We start from the raw sequence: 22,138 nt of genomic DNA on the forward strand, positions 1-22,138 counted from the left end.
GTTAGAATTCCTGAGTGCCAATATGTCAGAGGGTCTATCCTGGGACTGATATGTTGATACAATCATGAAGAAGGCACACCAATGACTGTGTTTCGTTAAGTGTTTGAGGAGATCTGGCATGCCACTAAAGACTCGAGCAAATTTCTACTGTTGTATCTTGGAGAAAGTTCTGACTGGTTGTGTCACTGCCTGGTTTGAAAGCTTCGATAAATGGGACTGAAAGAAGTTGCAGAAGGCTGTAAACTTAGCCAGCTCCGTCATGGGCACAAGGCCACCTACCATTGAGGACATATTCAAAAGGCAGTGCCTTAAGAAGGCAACATCCGTGGTGAAAGACCCTCAGCATCCAGAACATGCCCTCTTCTCATTACTACTATAAGGAAGAGGTAGAGGAGTCTGAAGAAATACACTCAACATTTTAGGAACAGTTTCTTCCCCTCAGATTTCTGAATAGTTCATAAACCCATGAACGATACCTCGCTATTTTCATGTATATCTCTTGTAGTAATTTCTGTGTTGTACTGTACTGCTGCAGCAAAACAGCAAATTTCATGATGTGTGTTCCGTGATAATAAACTGGACTCTGATCCTGAATTTATGATTAGTATTGTTAAAGGTATTAATCTCCAGATTATTCCTTGTGTCAGGAACCAATGAAAAAGACTGATGTGCTGATGACATGGTACATGAGGGAGTCCTTCAGATTCTGGGGCCTTTGTGCTGTGGAGCATATGTTTAGTTGTTCTATGGTTTAGTGGTATGCCATTGTCTATGACACCAATGTTCCTGTTACAGTGTTAACATACTATGGGAGCAAAGCTAAAACTAATTTGGTATGGATTTGGGCATCCTGCTGCAAAAGTTAAATGAATAAATAAAAATAAGGTACAGAGAAGGCACACAGAAACAAATAGTTTAGAAAAAAAATAATGAAAATCTGAAAAGAAAATAGGAAATGGTGCAAATAATCAGCAAGTCTCTGAAGGAAGAAATGGGACCTACAGTCTTTCATCAGAAGTAGGAGGATTCAGAGTGAAATTAGGTCTAAGTTGCACATTTGGCTGGTGAATGTGGAATGTTGATGGACCGGAAATGAGATTAACTTACATGAGTGGTTATAACATCAGTTGGAAGGTTGTAAAGGAGTGACAAAAGCCATATTAAGGAAAGCTATGAGGGAAATCAAATCAATCCTAATAACAGGAGAGGAGAGAGAAAAATGGAATGTGGGAAATGTGAGAAATAAATTGTTAAATTTGATTTTGAGTCTTGAAGAAATTCATTGAGATGAAAGACAAGTTGTTATGTTTTGGTCTTGCTTTGAACTTTGTTTATGTAGAAGCCAAAGACAAGTTAGAATTGGAGTGGAATGGAGAATTCAAATGACAGGAAACGGAAAGACACTGTGTCATTCTTATGGACCAATCTAAAGTGTTGTGTGATATGTAATACATTCCTTGTTTTTGTCCCCTCAGGTTTCACCTTTGTTAGAATGTTCATAACTGTCAGTTGTGCTTTTTATTCTGAAAGGTTTCATCACATTTTCTTTAAAATTTTCTCAGAATTATCAATAACTCTTCCCTTTCCCATCTCTTGTGCGCATTTCAGGTAAGAGGTTTGTGATATAGATACACTGAATATTCATGCACTACCATATCAGCAATTTTATGCTTCTGTTAGACCTGTTCTGGCAATGTCATCTGTCACAGTATTGCTATGGATATGTTGTTTCCTTTATTTTAATCTCTGCCATATGTCTGTTCCTTGCACTCACCTCATGTCCCAGAACAAGGGTAGTTTTCTTCTCCTTGTCTTCAACTCCACTTGCCTCCATATTTAATGGGCCATGTTCCACAATTTTTGATAGCTTCAACGTGGTGCCATCACCAGCTACATCTTCCCCTTTCTGCTTTTGGCATTCCTATGGTATTGTTCCTCTGTGACACCTTGGTCCACTCTTTCATTTCCATCAATGCCCTCTACTCTCCCGGTAGAATGTTCACAAGAGATCTCTTTTATCCTGTCCCGGTCAACCAGGGACCCAAACTCTTGTATTGGATAAAGCAGCAATTTCAGCCTGAGCTTCCTGTGTTCTGTTACTTTGATTCTCCATCCCACACCCATTCTGATCGCTCTGTTTTTAATTACCTTGTCTGCTCCATTGAGGTTCAATGCAAATCGACCATTGATGTTAGAACAGTACCCCATCTTCCAAGTTAGAAATATTAGAGGCTTCAAGATTAAACACCAAATACTGTACTGTCATTCCAGATAATCAGCCATGACATTCCATTTCTAGCATTCAATTTTCTCTCTTTTATACTGGTATCTAAGATTTCTTTTTTTATATATACTTCAAACTTATAATTTGTTATTCATTAGCCTTCACTGTTATTTTAAGAGGACCTCTCCCCACTTGTTTCAACCCTATCAGAGACCTTTCTTCTGCTCTTTCAGTCCCATCCCCCCCACCTTCTCTGTAGCATAAACTTGCTTTGTTTGTGATCCATTCCAGTTCTGAAGAATGGTCATTGAATTGAAATATTTCTGTACCCATTCTCTCTCCACAGATCATAGTTGAACTATAGACTATTTCCAGTATCTTTTTTTGTCATACATAAATTGTTGGGCCATTTGTTACAGTAGTGTTGAAGGGAGTATATTTTCAAAGATGATGGTGTGTGACTTGAAAGGGAACCTGTAAATGATCATGTTTTCCCCTAGGTGGTCAAGGTCACAGATTTGAGAGCAATTTTTGAGCTAAGCAAGTACCTGCTCTGCATTTTGTAGATGGTACCTATAGCTGTGATGCATTAGTGTCAGAGGCAATGTTTTGGATGATGTGTGGATACCAAGCAAGCCAGCTGCTTTTGCTTTTTATTTGATGCTGTTGATCTTCGGTGTGATTGAAGCAGCACTTTGAGCATTCCATTCATAAGTCCTGCATGTCTTATAGATGGGGTGATGATTAGGTAGTATTGTAGGTGAGTTACTTGTCACGGAAAACACGACCTTGGAGCAATAGTATCTTCAGTATTGTGTCTGGCTTGATTTCATTTCTGGAGGAATTTTCCTTTCCACGATTGATCTGATGTAATAAAAACGTGCAGTCTGGAGACAATTTTGAGAAATTTCATGGTCACTCTACACTAACTATACACTACAAGGCCAGAAATTTTTGAGTGTCGGCTTAGTAGTTGAGACAATACATTCAGTGATAGTGAAAGATGTTGTCTGAAAGGTATGAATATTGTCTGTGAAGAGAATTTGCAACTTGTCTCAAAATTTGATATTTAAAAGGCTAGCACATATGCTGAGATCAAGTGTCCTTGACCTTGTACCTCTTAACTTTTAGCAAATAATTTTGTTAAACTGTCCTTGTATTACAGAAACAAGGGTTCAGGCATAATTCAGTGGGGCAATATTCATGAGGAATCAAATAGGCTACTCATGTCCAAGCTTCTTAACAATGATTATCAAAGCCGGATCATTTTTCTTCCTTCAGTATTGTACTGTAAACTAATGAGAACTACTGCTGCACAGACAACTAGCATTCTGTTTGTGTTCAAAAAAAATTCTCTCAGTGTATTTTTAACATGACGTTCACCATGTTAGAGCCATATGTTCCATTGTGAGTTGATTTAGTAGTATGATGTTTTTGATCTCATATATATTTAAAAAATATTGAACTATATTATACTTCCATATAAAATATTACTGCATTTCAAATTCTTGGAATTAAACATAAGTATGTATATAAGATAAGATAAAACTTTATTTATCCCAAAAGAAATTTTTGCTGCAAGGTTGTTCAGTCAGAATATATACTTTAAAATACAAAATGTTAGCTTTGAGGTACGAAAAAGAATACAAACTGTGCATTAAAAAGTAATAGTGCAAAATACAAATGTGCAATGAAACCATATACTTCTAAACTTAAGGAGGAGGAGTTGTAGAGTCTTATAGCCACAGGGAGAAAGGATCTCCTGTGGCGTTCAGTGGTGCACCTTGGTGGAATCAGTGTTACTAAGGGTGCTCCTCTGTTGGTCCAGTATGTCATGGAGAGGTTGAGAGGGATTGTCCGTAAGGTTCTGTAGCTTCTGCAGCATCCTCCTCTCAGACACAACTACCAGGAAATCCAGGTCCACCCCCAGAACAGAACCAGCCTTCCTGATGAGCTCATTGATCTTCTTGGCATCAGCTGCTCTCACCCTGCTACCCCAGCAGACTACAGCATAGAATAGAATGCTGGCCACCAGTGAGTATAGAACATCTGCAGCATAGTATTGCAGATGTTGAATGACCGGAGCCTCCACAGGAAGTACAGTCAGCTTTGTCCCTTGTACAAGAGCCCCTTTAGTTTTAGTCCAGTCCAGTTTATTGTCCAAGTAAGTTCCCAGGTATTTGTAGTCCTAGACAACTTCCACTTCTGTTCCCTTGATGGAAATGGGAATGCAAGGTGTTTTCACCTTCCTGAAGTCCACCACCAACTCCTTTATCTTAGTGATGTCCAGCTGCAGCTGATTCAGCCCACACCATTCAACAAAGTTGCCCCACACTCTTCTGTACTCAGCCTCTTGATACAGCCTGCAACTGCTGAATCACTCAAAAACTCTGCAGGTGGCAGGACTCTGAGTTGTATATGAAGTTCGAGGTGTAGATAGTGAACAGGAAGGGGGACAGGACAGTCCCCTGAGGTGCTCTGTGCTGCTAACCGCAGTACCTGATACGCAGCTCTGCAATCTCACAGACTGTGGCCGTCTGGACAGGTAATTTGTAATCCAGGACACTAACATCTCCGTGAGCTTACTCAATAGTAAAGCAGGTCATGTGGTGTTAAAAGCACTGGAGAAATCAAAGAACGTGATTCTCCCAGTGTTGCCTGGTTCATCCAGATGGCTGTAAGCCCGTTGAAACAGGAAGATAATGGCACCCTTGACTCCAATATGTGGTTGGTAAGCAAAGTACAGGGGGTAAGCAAACTCCTAAAGATAGAGTATAGCAAATATTCATGTAGGTATTTGAATTATTGTGTTTTGTATCGACCTGGCATTTAAAAATTGTCATTAAAACATACAACATCTTTGACTATGGTGTTCCAGTATATTTAATAATTAATCCTTATTTAAGGAATTTTCAAACTGATGATCATATTAAAAAAAATCAGATTCATTGAAAAAAATAACTTCCCAATAAATGCAAAATAATCTAAGTAGGATTAACTTAATCAAAATGCCAAAGAAGTTGTGAAATATCTTTCTCTGGCAAAATTCACAAATACTGTAGTTACTTCTTTACAACATTGTTTACAAAGTTCATTGCAATGGAATTTATCTTTAAGAAACCTGAAACTTGTAGAAATTACATAGCTGTAAATAACCAAACAGCTCTACAATCCCTAGAGTCATATTATTTCCTCAACATGCAAACAAGAGTAAAGAACCACAGCATTAATTTACAAAATGATGCTAGTAGTATTTAGTACACAATACAAACTTTAACATTCAATATTTCTAATAAATAATGTTGTTTTTTTCAGAATTGGGTTAAGAAAGTTTCCTCAGAATACCAATTATCAATAGAGTCATAGTGCATATTCATATTTTCTTCTAAAGTACTAGACATTCAATTTTTTAAAATTTTATTTTTTTGTTTTTATTTAGTATCCACCTCAGCTCAATATCTGAGAATCAACAAGTGGAATCTAATCAATGTTTATATATTTTACTTTATGTATCATTGTAATAGATAATCAAGTGTTAAGTTTTTTAGTTCAACGAAGTCAAATTGTCACAATAAGTTCACTCTCACAGTTATTAGCAAATATACGAAGTTATTGCACACTAGTGGCTTGTATAAAATTTAAATAAGATTGCAACTGTTGTAACATTGGTCAATGTAATTATGTCTCCTGATTAGTGTCGTGCATTCATTAGAAGCAATTGTCCCATCTAAATTTAACTTGGTGGAAGAAAAATAATAAACTAATGTAACTTAATGAGAATTATTTAAGAACAAGAAAAAAAAGCAGTTTAGTCTTTCAAAAATAGGCTAATGTAGTACCCATTATCTTCTGTTATAGCATCTTGTTCCCTGTGAATGCCTACACTGTAGATTAATTAAAGGATAATGCTTGTTCAGAATTTAAAATGTTCCTGTTTATACAACGTTTATCCTTTTATCAAAAACAAGAGAAGATCTGCAGATGCTGAAGGAACTCAGCAAACCAGGCAAGATCTATGGAAAAGAATACAGCTGATGTTTTGGGCCGAGACCCTTCATCAGGACAGGAGGTAAAAAGATGGGGAGTCAGAGTTAGAAAGTGACATTTTATGGAGATTCTCAGAGAGTGGAGGAAAGCAGGAGTGAAAAGTTTGAAGAAGCTGCTGCACCTGATCAAAACAACTGGAGATGGACGTGCAATAGTGACTCACATCAAGACAGGACAACCAAGGGAAGATGGTATTTCTTTGAGACAATATAGATGCAGTTTCCTGCTGGGAGCTGCAGACCTATTAGCAGCTTATATCTGCAGAATGTAATCAGATAATTCTTGAGTACGTAGCAGGGAGCTTGACCAATTGGAAAAGAACAGAGGTGAATCTGGCTGGTGCTTTGCTGTTGCTATGACAACAATTTCCTGCAGTCACACCAATACTGGCAAAGCTGTATACGGGCTGTTATTTATGGTTAAAATTAACTTAATTTAAATTTCATAGGCGAAAGCACAAAGGAGCTGTTTCATTACAATAAAACTACTGCATTAATTAATGCAATGGTAGCCAGATTTCATAGCAGAATTTGTCTCAAGAATAACTATTAATAATCTTCAAATGCTTGACCACATCTGGTAAACGACAATTTGGTAACTGTACATGCCAACCTTATTTGTTCTGTACTTAAAATATGAGGAGAAATTAATCAGAAATGACATTGGAGTCATAGTCTGAATCTGCTCAACACCGCAGGCCTTTAAAATGGCATAATAAAAATATTCCCATGGAAAAAAATCATCAACTAGAAAACGTAGACATTTAAAATAAATAGCAAAAGTATATAGAAATCATAAAAGGGCAAATACTATTTCATACTGAAATTTTGTAGTGTTTCTGAAATTATCTATGGTGCTATAGAAAAACACTAAAGTTCAGCCCTTTTTTTTGGAGTCACCAGGCTACTTTCATGCAACCCCTAGAATTTGCTTTAGTCCTTCTCCAATTATCAACATAAATGGTACAAAATATGACATGATACTTTAACGCACAATAATATCTATATTACTCAGCATGGGGCATGTTGCCAATGTAGTATGTCAGGTATTTCATATTAAATATTGTGCTCAATCTGAAATGGTAGGTGGAAATACCAGGGAGATGAGCAAGGTTACTGACCTGAAATGTTATCTTATTCTCTCTCCACAAATGCTGCCTTATTGTGTGTTTCTGATATTTTGTTTTTATTACAATTATTTTACTTAAGGTGAATAATTTCTGTAATGCACAAATATTGCACCACACAGTCATGGGAATTTAGATATGTGGCATCAGTTTACCAAGTATGAGCTACTTGCTGTGCAAATTTGTATGATGCAGTGTATGAGGGCCTTCATAAGTACTTAGTGACCCGAGTCAGGATAGGACAGGCATTTTCTTTAGCAGTTTTACTGCTAATAATTTTCATAGAACCTTTATTAATTGTAAAAGTGCTGGGTAACTGTGTCTACAATCAATTTGATCTCATTCCTTTTCTCCATAGACAAGAGGATCTCATAGTTGGAAAGAACTTCAGCTATACATACAAGCAGATTGCTTACATCGAAGGAAAAGGTGGGAGGTTTGATGTGTGTAGTTTATAGAGTGTATGCAGGAAAATACTGCACAAGTGGAGTATGATTTTTACTTCATTTAATGAGTTATTCTGTAGATCCATTTCAATCTAGTCCAGTTTAGATGTTAGATTAAATAATCTTTAGTATGAATATTTTGCACCTCAAAAATGGTCATTGAGTGACTAAAGGAAACTGTCACTGGTCTAATATGAATTAAGAGCTAGCAGAGTCCACCTGATTCAGTGGGCCTTCTCTGCCATTTAATAATATCATAGCCTACCTAATTATAATATCAACTATTCATTCTTGTCTAATCAAGCTAATTATTCACACTCTTAATAATTATAAGCTTTAAAACAATGCTTCCACTGTCCTTTGAGAGAGATCCCAACCTGCTGAGTGCAAAAGTTACTTCCACTTTGCCCTAAAAGAGTGACTTCATATTCTTCAAGAGCAATCCAGAGTTCTAGATTCACCCACGAGGATCCTGTTAAGCACCATCATGGCTTGTATGTTTCAGTCAAGTCCCCTCTCACTCTTCGAAAATTTAGCAGACACAAATCCAGTCATCTAAATCCATTCAGAGGCCACTTTATTGGGTACCTGGTTGGTTGCCCTGTAGGCCATCCACTTTTGAGGTCTGATGTGTTGTGCGTTCAGAGATTCTCTTAGGCACACCACTGTTGTAAAGCATCCTTATTTGAGTTACTGTCTCTTTCCTGTCAGCTTGAACCAGTCTGGCCATTCTCCTCTGACCTCTCTCATTAACAAGCCATTTTCATCTACAGAACTGTCACTCATTGAATGCATTTCCCCCGCCTCTCTCTAAACTCCAGAGACACGGGTGTGAAAATCCCAGATCAGCAGTTTCTGAGATACTCAAGCTGCCCTGTCTGGCCCTAAAATCATTTCATGATCAAAGTCACTTAGATCACATTTCTTCTCCTTTCTGATGTTTGGTATGAACAACAATGAACCTCTTGAAAGCACACACATAGGACAGTCCTGCCGAAGGCTTTTATCTCAAAGTGTCAACTGTACTCTTTTCCTAGATGCTGCCTGGCCTGCTGAGTTCCTCCAGCATTTTGTATGTGTTGCTTGGAATTCCAGCATCTGCAGATTTTCTCTTGTTTATGAACCTCTTAACCATGCTTTTATGTACTGAGTTGCTGCCACAAGCCTGTTAGTCAAATAAATTTCTGAACTACAAATGCGTTATTCCTTAAGTAACAAGATCAACATCATACAGATGACCCAGAGTAGTTTCATCGATGCCCCATATAACTGAAACAAAACTATTTCCCCCAACAATAAACAGTAACATTTTGTTTTCCTAGTTACTTGTTCTACTTGCACAGAACCCTTTTGTGTGTCATGAACAAGGACACAGATGTACCACACTGCATTTCTTACCATTTAGATAATATGGCCTTAATTCTCTGGCTAATGGACAATAACCTCCGTTGTGGCACTTCATCAAATGCCTTCAGGAAATCCTGGTTATCCAATACATACACGCAGTGGCCATTCTATTAGGTACACCTGCTCATTAATGCAAATAGCTAATCAGCCAATTATGTGGCAGCAATTCAATAAATAAATGCTTACAGACATGGTCAAGAGGTTCAGTCATTGTTCAGACTAAATATTAGAATGGGGAAGAAATGTGATCCAAGTGATTTTGACTCCAGGATGATTGTTAGTGTCAGACTGGGTGGTCTGAATATCTCAGAAACTGTTCTCCTGGGATTTTCTCACACAACCATTCTGGAGTTTACAGAGAATGGTGTAAAGAGGTCAGAGGAGAATGGCCAGACTGGTTCATACTGATAGGAAGGCAAGAGTAACTCAAATAACCACACATTATAACAGTGGAGTGCAGAAGGGGACAACTGGTTCCACTCCTTTATTAGGTACACTCCTGTATAATGTAAGAACTGCAATGGGTCAGAGTATATTTCCCTTCTACAAAACCATTTTCACATTGACTGATTACTTTCCCAAAATGTCTTTTGTATAGCTTCTAACATTTTCCTATATTTTGTAAACACTCATCACACTTTGACTTGTATTTCTAATTGTAAACTTACTGTACCGTATTCATATAGTTACCAGGAGAGAACAGACCCTGAGGGGTTGCTGCAAATGTCACAGTGCTTCAGCTGGGAAAATGGGAAAGCCATTTCTTTCCTAATTGCTACCTAATGTCTTCTGGTTTGAAAATTAGATTAACTTTAAAAATGATGCGTTTAGTTGAATGCAGATACAAATGCCGTGAACTGAAAATTTTGAAAAAAAAAATTAAATTAACTAAGAAACTTGCAACCTCTTTAAAATTTTTTATTTAATTTCAAAAAAAGTGTATGCAAAGCCATGCTAACACAAATAAACAGCATATTTCACACCAATGATTATTTTCAGCAACCAAAACCAGCATATAAGTTTTATTTTAAAACATTTCCATGTTTTAAAACCATTAATAATTACAATAAAAACTTGCGCAGTTTGAGTTGTTTACAGTAGATCACACTTTTCAGAGATGGCGCCATTGATTTTGCATAGAGCAAGAATTACTGTGAAAAAGAAATGTCAACTTTTCATCAAGTTAGTCATTTTGGACAGACTGTGTTACATCTGAATCACGCATACTTTAACAATAATAAAAAAAAGGCCCTCTTACCTATAAATAACACTGGAAAGTGTTACATGACTATGGTGGAGCTTCTCACTTAATATACAAATCCGTCCAGTTCAAAGAATAATTTGAATATTTAATCTCAATCTCAAAGTCACTTTCCTCTGCTTTTTAACATATATAAAAAGAAAACCCTGTAAGGTAGTTTATAAATTTACAAAGATTCTACTGCTGAGGTTTCTATATTTGCAAATCACGCTGAATGAACAAACAAATGTCATACATTTTGGCTTATAGTCTTTATATTACAATACTTACAGAAATAACACTTCTATGTGTGTATACATTAATTCTCTAAAACATTAAGGTTATAAATAAGGCACATTTTCAAAACAAAATGTTAACAAGTAAATGGCAGTTGCAGAATATAGTCTTTGTATATTTTAACAAGCTTCACAAACAGGAAGTACAGATGTAAGCTTTCTAAATAGTTTCATCATTTCTCACAAGCACTGTGTTGAAAGGAAAATACAGAATTGGCTGGCAAGAGGTCCATGTTTTTGTGGACCTATCACATTGACCAACTTTGGTTGTGATTATTTTGCATACCTCTGTCATTTTATTCATAAATACACCTTCATTTTATGTGGGCAATTAAATATTACAGCTGAAAATTAGTCTGATCTGGTTAATAGTATAAATTAATGGCAGTATACAAGAACCAAGGATTATATGGTAAGGTTTTGGGGGGGAGGGTCCTCCTTTAAAAAATGAAATGAATATTGGCACATTTCATGTTTAGCTATGTAGTTTTCCTCCAGATTAAAGTCCTAAATGATTTGAGTGTCCTGCTCATGATCTAATAAAAGCATGCAGCTTATGAAACTATAAAATCCATTTGCCTTTGCAAACAAAATAACTTGGGAGTTTTCAATGCACACAAGGAAAATAAACATCAGCAAGATTTATGACAAGTTAAAAATTTCTAGGATGTAGGCTTATGCTAGCTAATCTGTATAGTACCATAATATTAACTGTGATAATGCAATCAAAATATTAAAAATTATAATCCAAACCACAATCCAAGCACATTGCCAAATCAACATGGTAATCAAAGGAACATACACTTTCCTTTGTTATTTACCTTTTGTTCTTTTGGGAAAGTACTACATTTGCTGCTTCTGGCTTTGTTGAATGGAGGAAGTTTAACTAAACCCAGGGCAGTAATTCCAAAGGAACAAATTCAAAGCCATGTGGAGTTCAAAGGATAAGGCTTCACAGGTACAGTAATGACTTTGATAATGGCACGTGACATACCAGTATACCTGCTTAATTATGTTAGTATTTATCCAAGATCACCACCCAAAGTTACAATATACAATCATAAGGACAAATGAAATACTAGTACACTGAAAATGTTTGTGTTCTTATATGCATAGGCTGGTTGGTATTCTACCTGCCTAGAGCTAAGAACCAAAAGTGAAATTTTACATTGTTAATTTTAAATGCACAAAAACATGTTTTTTATATTAACTCCACAGAAACATCTGTACATGCCATCTGTGATATAGTATGCTTAATTCTCAATCACTATGGTGAAAATTTAAGGAAAAACAATTAACACTCTCATTTCTGAATACAGTAGATTCTGGTTAATTGGGCCATCAGTTAATCGGGGAGCTGCTTATTTGGGACAACTCTTACAGAACAAAAAAAAAACTAATTGAGAAAATAGCTGGGATTCCCTTTGTTTATTTGGGACACTATGCTGCTAAATTGGGACAGGAGACGGTTGCTGAACAGTTTCTAACTAGTGTCACTCTCGTGCACTTGCGTGCCCATTAGACACTACACTACACATAGAGAGAAGTTTTTAAATAGCACCAGTTGCGTGCTTCTGTGTTCAAAAAACAGTAATTTTTGTCACTGATAGTGAGAAATAAGCAGTTAGACAATTCAGAACTGCATTGCTCATTGTGATTTTAAGCATTCAAGCTTGAAGATGCGAGAAACAGAGAGGAGTGAAAATTAAACAATTTCACTACTTCAAGTTAGGAACTAACTTCAGATTTTGAAGGAATTGGCAATCATCTTGACTGTTTCAATAAAAATGAAGATTTGGAAGATGCATTCTTCAAAAGCATTGTATGAAGGTAGAACATTATCTATCTACACCAGGTGTCTGCGCTGATTTACAATCAATCAAAAGAATACACCAGCGTACACTATTTGAATTGCTCTGTCAGTAACCAATACAAACTAATACAGGTTTTTAGCACTGTAGTAGTTAGATTGTGTTCTAATTTGTCTGCATTTCATGTAAATATATTATTTGTTACTCAGTTAAATGGTAGTTTGTCTTTTTATACCTTTTTAACTATCTCCATGAAACTTGGCTAATTGGGGCTGCTGCTTAATTGGGCCAAAATGTACTGGTCCCAATGTGTCCTAATTAACTGGAATCCACTGAATTTAATAATTAGGTGGTACCAGTGTAGACCCAAATCAAATGGTCTTAAGATAATTGGAAGTTTCCATACTGATTTCAATTCATTTCAAGTAGACAAAGTCTTTATACAAGCGAGACTGGAACAAAGTACAATCAAACAATTTGTTCTATATTCTAGATGAAAGAAAACAAATCATACTTTTTGTCCAGTCATCCATCTTATTTTAAAATTTTGGGATCATAGTTCATGTTCTGCTGATCTCCAAAATAAATAAGCAATTAAAGTATCAAATAATTCTTACAGTCCAACAATTTGTCATGAAAGATAATTATGGATGAGTAATCAGTTATTTATGAGAAGAGATTTTTTTCGTCTGCTTAAGTTAGCAACGTTGTAAATCAGTTTTAATACTTCGTTACTAGTAGCACATGGAGAAAGTGTTATTACTTGTCAAACATTGCTTTTGTCTTGTACTAAGCCAATAGTATACCACAATTTCAAAACAGTAATTTTGCATTCATGCCACAATTTAAAGTGACAATATTGTTTATTATTTTTTTTAAAAAAGTTTTGGGTTTCTGAACAAAAGCCTCCTGTGTGCTGGAAAATACAAAAATTCCCACTGTTATTACTCTGTGGCCAAAATTCACAATGGTTGTTTCTGTTATCCTAACACCAATCCCTGTACGGAAATATACATTCTTCCACTTCACATACCACTGTGACCAGCATTACAATTTCATTAAGAGTTTGTACTGTAGCTACTAACCCATTTGAAGCAAGAAAAATAATTCAAATTCATTACCTATCCTGTTGTTATTTCTAGGAATATTTCCAACCGCTGTTAATTGTTAATGTTGTAACTCACAAATTCATAATTCTTTAGATATAATTAAAAGCACAGAGCCTGAAGTAGTCCAGTATGAACACTTACTGCTGTTCTCTGAATTTCCTGCCACTTGTTTTAGTTGAAGCATTATCCAGTCTATGTGTTATAAAGCTCATTTACTGGAATGAAATAGTTCAGTTAAAAGCAGATCCTCAGCCAGGATATCAAATTCTTTCACTACCTCAGAACCACAAATACAATTCCAGAACACATGTTCAAATGTATAATTTTGAGTACAGTATACTCATTTGATACTATATGTTATGATGATGATGATTAAAGTTTGCTTTCATGGTTATTTTTAATCCATATGTTTGAAGATGGACAAGAAAATCTAGAGTAACAAAGAGCGAGGTGTCCCGTCTCCCACTGATCATAAGCTCTGTTTTCATGATGTTTACCTCTCCTGAGTAAACATCCTACCCAAAGGAGCTATAATCACTGAACAGCCAAACAGAATCAGGGATTCCACAGTGAATCCTGACTTCAGTCACAAAGTAGCAACCAGCATAGCATGTAAACAAAAGCTTCCAGTATACAGTACTTTCATGCTATTCCATGCAAGAGTAGAACAGCCATGGAAAATGCCACCAAAAGTCCTCGTGTCCAGAAATTGAAATCCGATTGATTGTATATTTTCCAAAGCATATTAGAAAATAATTAAAATATTTGCTCATGCTACTGCAAAGTGGCATTTGGATGGCAATTAATCTAATCAATATTTTCTTACTTGAACATTTTACTAAATGGTAACAAAAAAATTGAACAATGTTTTTTTTTGACTGATAAAACATGGAATGCACAAACACACAAGATAATTTATATTAATATCTAACTGGAAAAAGTAGAATTGAAATATTAGTGGAATATTTGTATAAAACTAAAATTGAGTAAAATTGAAGTGTGTAACCAGTAAATAGAGCAACTTAGTAAGGAAGTGTAATACACCAAATGTTGAAATAATATTTTGTGATCTACTGAAGCTTACACAAGCTCCTCCTTACACAATCATAGTTGAATTATAATTTCCATCTATTGTCAATAATTTGCATCATATATAGAATAACTAAACTATCTGCACTTTCCAATAAAACCACTTCACCAAATTTCCCATTTCTACTTAAATAACAAACTGTTTCTTACTTGTTTTCTGTGTGTATAGAACAAATATCTAAATCTAATTTATAGGGAACTTTCTTTGTGCATTCTAGGTTAAAGTTTAACCTGAGAGATGATGTGAGTTTAGCTCAAAGCAACTTCTCAATTAACTCTCGCTGGGTTAAATTCCTGAAATAATCACCTGTGTGGAATTTTATGATAATCTGCTTGCCAGTTGGTTTCAATTGAGGTTAGATCTTTCCAACACAAGTTTGTTCTTATACATACCAGATGTAGAAAACACATCCTATTCCATTGATTAAAAAAAGAACCCGGAAGAGAGACAAGCCAGACTCTACTAAAATGAATTAAGTAGTATTGATTACAGTGTGCTCTTTTGCTTAAACAATAAAAAAAGGGGTACCACTCAAAAAGTTCCATTTTAGTGCTTAATCTATAATTTTCTCCACAACTGTGTTAATACTTCAATGGAAAGGTATAGACAGGCAATAAATTAACTTCAGTGGCCAGTAGTTAAATTGGTGTTAAGTCTACATCGAAGCTCGTTCTATTTCGCTTGCTGGTAAAGGAAGCTCAATTTCCATTTAAAGACATTGCTGCAGTTCTAGAATTTCAACTGCAGAGGCTAAAGATAATAATTCTCAACTAAAGTATTTTTGATTAAAAAGGGAGTGCATTGTTCCACTGGTAATTCTAAAAATGTTGTATTATAGTTATGTAACATTATGTTAATTGCCATTTTTTAAATCAATTTCTGAAGTTTGCTCATGTAATGATGAGGGAAATGAATAGAGGTAAATAGTTACTCGAGGTTATGACAGTATAGTAATTCAATTAGTGTATTAGAATCTAAAGGCCTATATCACTGACCCAGAGTTTGTATTCAAATTTCATTCTGGCACCGAGTGAATTTAAATTACTTAATTATATCTGAAATGAAAAGATTATCACTAATGCTGACCACAAAATGACTTTATTGTTGTAAAAAATCCTCTGATTCACAAATATTCTTCAGGGAACGGTCTATCCTCTGACTGATTCCAAGCCCTTCAAGGACTAACTGCACACCAGTTTAGGTGTAATGAGGGATGAGTAATAAATTGCAGCCAAGGCAGTGATATCCTCATTCAGACTTGCAGCTTGGTCACATTTATAGAAACCACGTGTACCTCATATCCATTAATAAATTGTAAATGTGGTAATATTGTGCTTGTTCAAAACAAACTATGATAGAACTGTGGCAGATAGATGGCGACAATCGGAAAGACATAATTCTTGGCAGGGTTGGTCAACAGCAAGTATAAATAATCCACAAAACTGCAGAAAAAGAAAGGTTTACCGGGGTGGAGATAAAGGGTGATTTGAGGAAGGTTTACTCAATTATAAATAAATTGATAGATTAATTTGCAGAAAAGCTGCTCAATAGCTTTATATTTGAAATAAGAGCACTGAAACTGTTCAAATAATAAATGAAATACAATGGATTCTGGTCAAGTAGGCCATTGATTAATTGGGGAAGCCGCTTATTTGGGATAACTCTTAAGGAATAAAAATAAATCAAGAAAATAGCCAGGATTCTCTTTATCTGTGACACTATGCCACTTAATTGGAGTAGAAGACAATCAGTCACGCGCACTTGTGTGGCCGTTAGACACTACCCTGTGCTTATAGCAAACAGTTGGGTTAGTTGCATGTGCTTGCGTTATGTTATCCATTTGGGCCAACAGACACCAATTCATAAAGCAGTAATTTTTGATAATTTTTTTGACCTAAAAAAATTGATACCCTTGCCAAGATGAAAAGATTTGACACCAGCTAAAAAAAAATTATCCTAATAGACCAAATTAAAAGCCATCTGCCTGATACCAGTCATCATCAACTGGCAGGGATAACTGGAGTGCCAAAATCTAGAACTGCATGCTTGACACAGCAGCAAGATAAACGCTGAGAAGAATGGGCATTACGCAAGGAGAACAAGAAACGTCCCAAAAAGGAAAGCATGAAGGTAAAGATCCAGATGTTGAAGACAATAGTAACTGGACGAAGTGTGCATATCAGTGGACCAATGTTAAAAAACAGGTCAGAGGAGCTAGCTAAGAAGCTGGGTCATGAAGATTTTAACGCAACAGATGGTTGTCTCGAAGGAAACACAATAAATTCAAGAAGGCACAGAGCAAGAAAGGTAGTGCTGATGCTGCAAGTACAGAAACATGGAATTCTACAAATCTTCCCAACTTGCTTCAAAAATGTTGTGCAGATGATATCTATAATGCCAAAAAACTGTGCCATGCTGGATGGTTCTTTTTTGTTAGAGACTGGCAACACTATCAGGTTCAAAGAAAGCAATAGATTACATAATTATGTTTAACCTTTGTTTAAGGGCTTAAGAATGGATAGTTTACCAATGAAGTATTATGCTCATAAAAATGCCTGGGTGACTTCCAAACCTTTCAAAAAATGGCTGATGAGTTGGGATATGGGGTTACAGCAGAAATCAAGCAAAATTCTTCCGCCTGTTGACAATTGTGCAGCACATCCTATTGCAGAATGTTTGGGAAACATCCAGCAGGAATTTCTACCTGCCAACACATCCTTGGTACAACCAATGGAAATGGGAGTGATAAAAAAAAATTAAAGACGTATCACAGAAAGTTGCTGAACCACGTTCTCAAAGCAAATGAAGATAATCTACTGACAGCTTCTTCAATGGCGAAGGAGGTGAGTGCAGGGGTTACCCTTTTACAGGCAGTATAGTTTATCGGTGATAGTTGCCAAGAAATAAGCAGTAAGACAATTGAGAATTGTTTTGCTTACTGCTGTTTCAATTATTCAGACTCAGATGCTGGAAATGGGTGGGAGTAAAAATGAAATGATTTCATTACTTGAAAAAGTTAGCAACTACACATAAATTGAAAGTATCGATAATCATCTTGAATGTTACAATGAAAATGAAGATTTGGGGGATGTAATGGTTGAAAGCATTGTATCAAAACATCACGGTGGGTGAGTGGGCAGGGGGAATATGAAGACAAGTGATGAGATGACACAACTGAACCTGAACTAGTAACTACACAGGACGCCAGGGAGCTTATTGTTGGTTTACGACATTACTTCATGCAGGACGGCAATGAAGGAAGTCAATTATCTGCACTTGGTATCCGCGCAGATTCTGTTCAAAAGAATACATTGCTGTATACATCAGGAGTACACTCGCTGAATGCCTCCATCAGTAACCAATATGAATTAATATACAGTTTTAAAGTACTGTAGTAGCTTTGGTTGTGTTCTAATTTGTTTTGCATTTCGTTTGAATACATAATTTATTACTCAAATGGTTGTTTGTCTTTTTATACTTTCTTAACTATTTGCATGAAACTTTAGATAATTAGGGCAGCCACTTAATTGTGCCAAAACATATCTGTCCTGATGTATCTAATTAACTGGAATCCACTGTATATCAAGTTATTAACCATTCCTTTCTTTCTGCATATTCTGACAGATCTGCCATTTACTCACAGCATTTTCAGTTCTTTCCTGTTATTGAAGATATCAAAAGCCATGAAAGTAATAATGGCTAAGATATTTGAGAAAATAAAATGTAAATAAAAAAACAAATCATTGTTTCCATTCAAGTCACCCTCAATTAAAACTATTTTGCTAAAATCATTATGTTTAAGAATTAGGTATTGCTTGACTCTATATTGTTAAAACATCAGTTTGAAACCAAGGCCAAAATCTTGTACCTGCTGGACAGCTGAAAGAAAACATAAAAGCTGAAATGTCTTTAGCCTGAAACCCTAACTCTATTCCTCTCTCCACATGTTGTGTCCTGGATTCAGATTTATTTATTACCACATGTACATCAAAGGATATGGTGAAATACATTGTGTTAACAACATACACAACCTCAGGATGTGTTGGGGGCAGCCCTTAATTTTGCCATAATTTTACTGTTTTATTTAATTTTCTCGATTATAACAGTCATATCAAGTTTCTACTTTGTCATTTATTGAAACAGGTAGTTGGCCCATGCTACATTATATCATGGGCCGTAATTAAAATTTTATCCCCTCTGCAATGATAATAAGTCTCACTAGAGTCAAGAAATTATGAAATAGCAGGGAGCTATGAACAATTTGAACTGGATCATGGAATAACTGATCTCCATAGCAGAGACAACTGGAGTGCATTAAAATTGCAAATTCAGACAGCTTAGCATTGAGTGAATTGAAATAGGTGGGGAATATGTCACATACAAGTAAAAACTGGATGAGTGAAATAGAAATGACTAGACATGCAACATTTCAATTAAGTCTGGAAAGAAGCTTGGTACACAACATAAAAAATCAAAATAAAAGTAGGTTACGTCAAAAAACATATGCTCTGTGTTTAATTGACTCAAAATTTCCATACTCTTCACCCTGTTAACTATTTCTTATTAGCATCTGCTTTCTTTACAAACTGCTGTTAATATTCAGAAATAGGAGGCACCAGCTTGGCTATAAAATGATTATTGCATGGTTTGAAGAAAGAAACTCCTTGGACATTGAATCTTTAATCTGCATTCAAAACCGCATGGAACCACCTTTGAATGAATGGACCATCACAGTATCAGAAATTGGAGTGCAATGAATTTTTAAACTCCACGGCTCAATAGTATGCGAATATTAATGGATATCAGAAGAAGCCAGAACAGGGACCATGATAAAGGCTCAGTGATTACTTGAAAAACAGATCAGAACTAACTGCAAGGCTGTACAAGTCGTTTTGTACTGGTTACCATGACGGTGTAGTTCTCGCAAGACAACAGCAATTCTGACTTTGTTGAAGCTCCAATAAACTTGTAAACATTTGAAAGGGAAATTGAAAGCAGGCTTCTCCTTTAAGTTTATTATCTTATAGCTGATGCCAGTTTGATTCTATGGGATACAATGCATTTTATCAAATGTTATTCCAGTGAAAGCATCTGGGATGATCTTCTACATAAAAAGTCTACATCGAGTTTATAGTAGTATTGCCAATCTGTGCAGATAACCTATATATTCAACAATTACTGCCTGCTGTCAATGAGAGCAAAATATAATCAGATCTCGAGAATACTAATAAGAGGAAAGGAATTCTTAATAAGGGACAGATTAAAGGGTGACTTGTCCTGCAAAGATGGCAATCCTGAAATATGAAAAAGAGGGTTGAAAAAGGAGAAACAAAGAACAACCATAACTAAACACTGTCAAATACAGCGATGATAGCTAATAAAATCCACATATAACACTGCATTTTAAGACATATTGCACAGAAAATATTTTTTTCATTTTGAATAAAGTCCATTGCACACAGTAAGCATGTACTTTGTTCTGATATAAAATCTAGCATATTCTCTTCAACAAACAAATAAACCAACAAAAACTATAAACAATTTCTTTACACTACACACCCAACTGGTCACCCTGACTGTCCAGCAGCTAAGCATGCCTTGATTTATGTTGGAAGGTCGGAAATGACAAGCTTATCTATCTTGTTGTTGAGTTCTGGGGCAGTGGACAGTTCGTCCGATTCATAATCTTCTTCAAATGAGCTGTAAGAAAGAAGCAAAAGACTGAACTAGAATCCATCCACAGAATAACAATTTTATGCATTATGATTGCAAAAGCAGACAATAAGTGATTTAATCCTACAGAGTTATGGCAAGACTGAGGGGGAGCTGGTGGGCAAGTCTCCAGAAATATTCTAACAGCAAAAGTTGACATAAGGTGGAGGGGGCCTTTTCTAAACATGCAGACCAGGTTTAGATTCCATCAATTTCAATCTGCTAATCTTATTTTAAAACCTAAAACATATTGTAAAATTAACTTTCAAAAGTTTTGTTTTGCATTTGTTCTTTGGAATCAGGGAAGTCAAATCTTAAGGTTCAAAAGCAATGAATTAAGACTATTTTCTCTATAACACCAGGTGGCATTAATAGAATGGCTAATGTAGAATGACACTTACCCTTCCTGTAACTGTTCATTGGCCGATTCCTCAGCAACTAAAATTTCATATTCTTCAGCTGCGTATTTGTCCCAGTCTGAAGGTTCTGGACCATCACTGTCAATGTCCTAAAAGAAATAAAAAACAACAGAACATAGAACATTACAGCACAGTACAGACCATTCGGCCTACCTTTAAACCTACTTTCTAAGATCAATCTCATCATTCCCTCCAATTTTCTGTCATTCATGTGTTTATCTAAGTGCACCTTAAATATCTTTAACATACCTGCTTCTACCAACACCCCTGGCAGCACAGTCCACACACCCACCAGTCTCTGTGTAAAAAACTTACCTCTGACATCCCGCCCCTATACTTTCCTCCAATCACCTTAAAATTACGCTCCCTTATATTAGCTATTGCTGCCCTGGGAAAAGGTCTCTGGCCGTTCACTTGAACTATGCCTCTTATCACCTTGTACACCTCTAGCAAGTCACCTTTCATCCTCCTTCAGACCAAAGAGAAAAGCCCTTGCTTGCATACTGTATCCTCAGAAGACATGCTCTTTAATCCATGCAGCATCCTGGTAAATATCCTCTATACCCTCTCAAAAGCCTTCAAATTTGATCTAACAAGTGAATCACTTCACAATTCTCCAGGCTGAACTCCATCTGTGACTTCTTGGCCCAGCTCTGCATCCTATTAATGCCACATTGGCAACCTTCTACACTATCTATAACTCCACGAACCTTCACATCATCTGAAGACTTACTAATGCGCCCTTCCACTTCCCCATCCAGGTCATTTATAAAAATCACAAAGAGCAGGAGTCCTGGAACAGAACCCAGCAGGCCAATGACCTTCAGACAGAATATACTCCATCTACAACCATCCTTTTCCTTCTGTGGGCCTACATTAATACTCTCTCTGAATGAATCTACCATGGGAAACCTTATCAAACACCTTACTAATATCCACATACACCACATCCACTGCTCTACCTTCATTGATGTACTTTGTCAAATCCTCAAATTCAATCAGGCTTGCGAGACCTGCCCCTCAAAGAGCCATGCTGACTATCCCTAATCAGATTATGCTTCTTCAAATGCTTGTAAATCCTGTCTCTAAGAATCTTCTGCAATAATTTGTCAACTTCTGAAGTAAGACCTGCTGTCTATAATTCCCAGGGCTACCCTTACTCTTGAACAAAGGCATAACATATGCCACCCTCTAATTATCTGGTATTGCTC

General features: G+C 36.1%; 1 protein-coding gene across 6 annotated transcripts in view; it reads right to left on the minus strand.

Moving 5' to 3' along the window:
* Window positions 1-10,159: 10,159 nt before the first annotated feature.
* ppp2r3a (protein phosphatase 2, regulatory subunit B'', alpha) overlaps window positions 10,160-22,138 on the minus strand; it is a 345,954-nt gene continuing 333,975 nt past the window's right edge. For all 6 annotated transcript variants that reach the window (XM_072255640.1, XM_072255635.1, XM_072255638.1 and 3 more), the window contains 2 exons: window positions 20,910-21,016; window positions 10,160-20,496 (listed from right to left, as the gene is read on the minus strand). In XM_072255640.1, the coding sequence (XP_072111741.1) occupies window positions 20,400-20,496; window positions 20,910-21,016 (204 nt within the window). In that variant the 3' untranslated portion in view covers window positions 10,160-20,399. The remainder of the gene's footprint in view (window positions 20,497-20,909; window positions 21,017-22,138) is intronic.

This window comes from Mobula birostris, chromosome 4, assembly GCF_030028105.1.
Source record: "Mobula birostris isolate sMobBir1 chromosome 4, sMobBir1.hap1, whole genome shotgun sequence".
NCBI classification, from domain to species: domain Eukaryota; kingdom Metazoa; phylum Chordata; class Chondrichthyes; order Myliobatiformes; family Myliobatidae; genus Mobula; species Mobula birostris.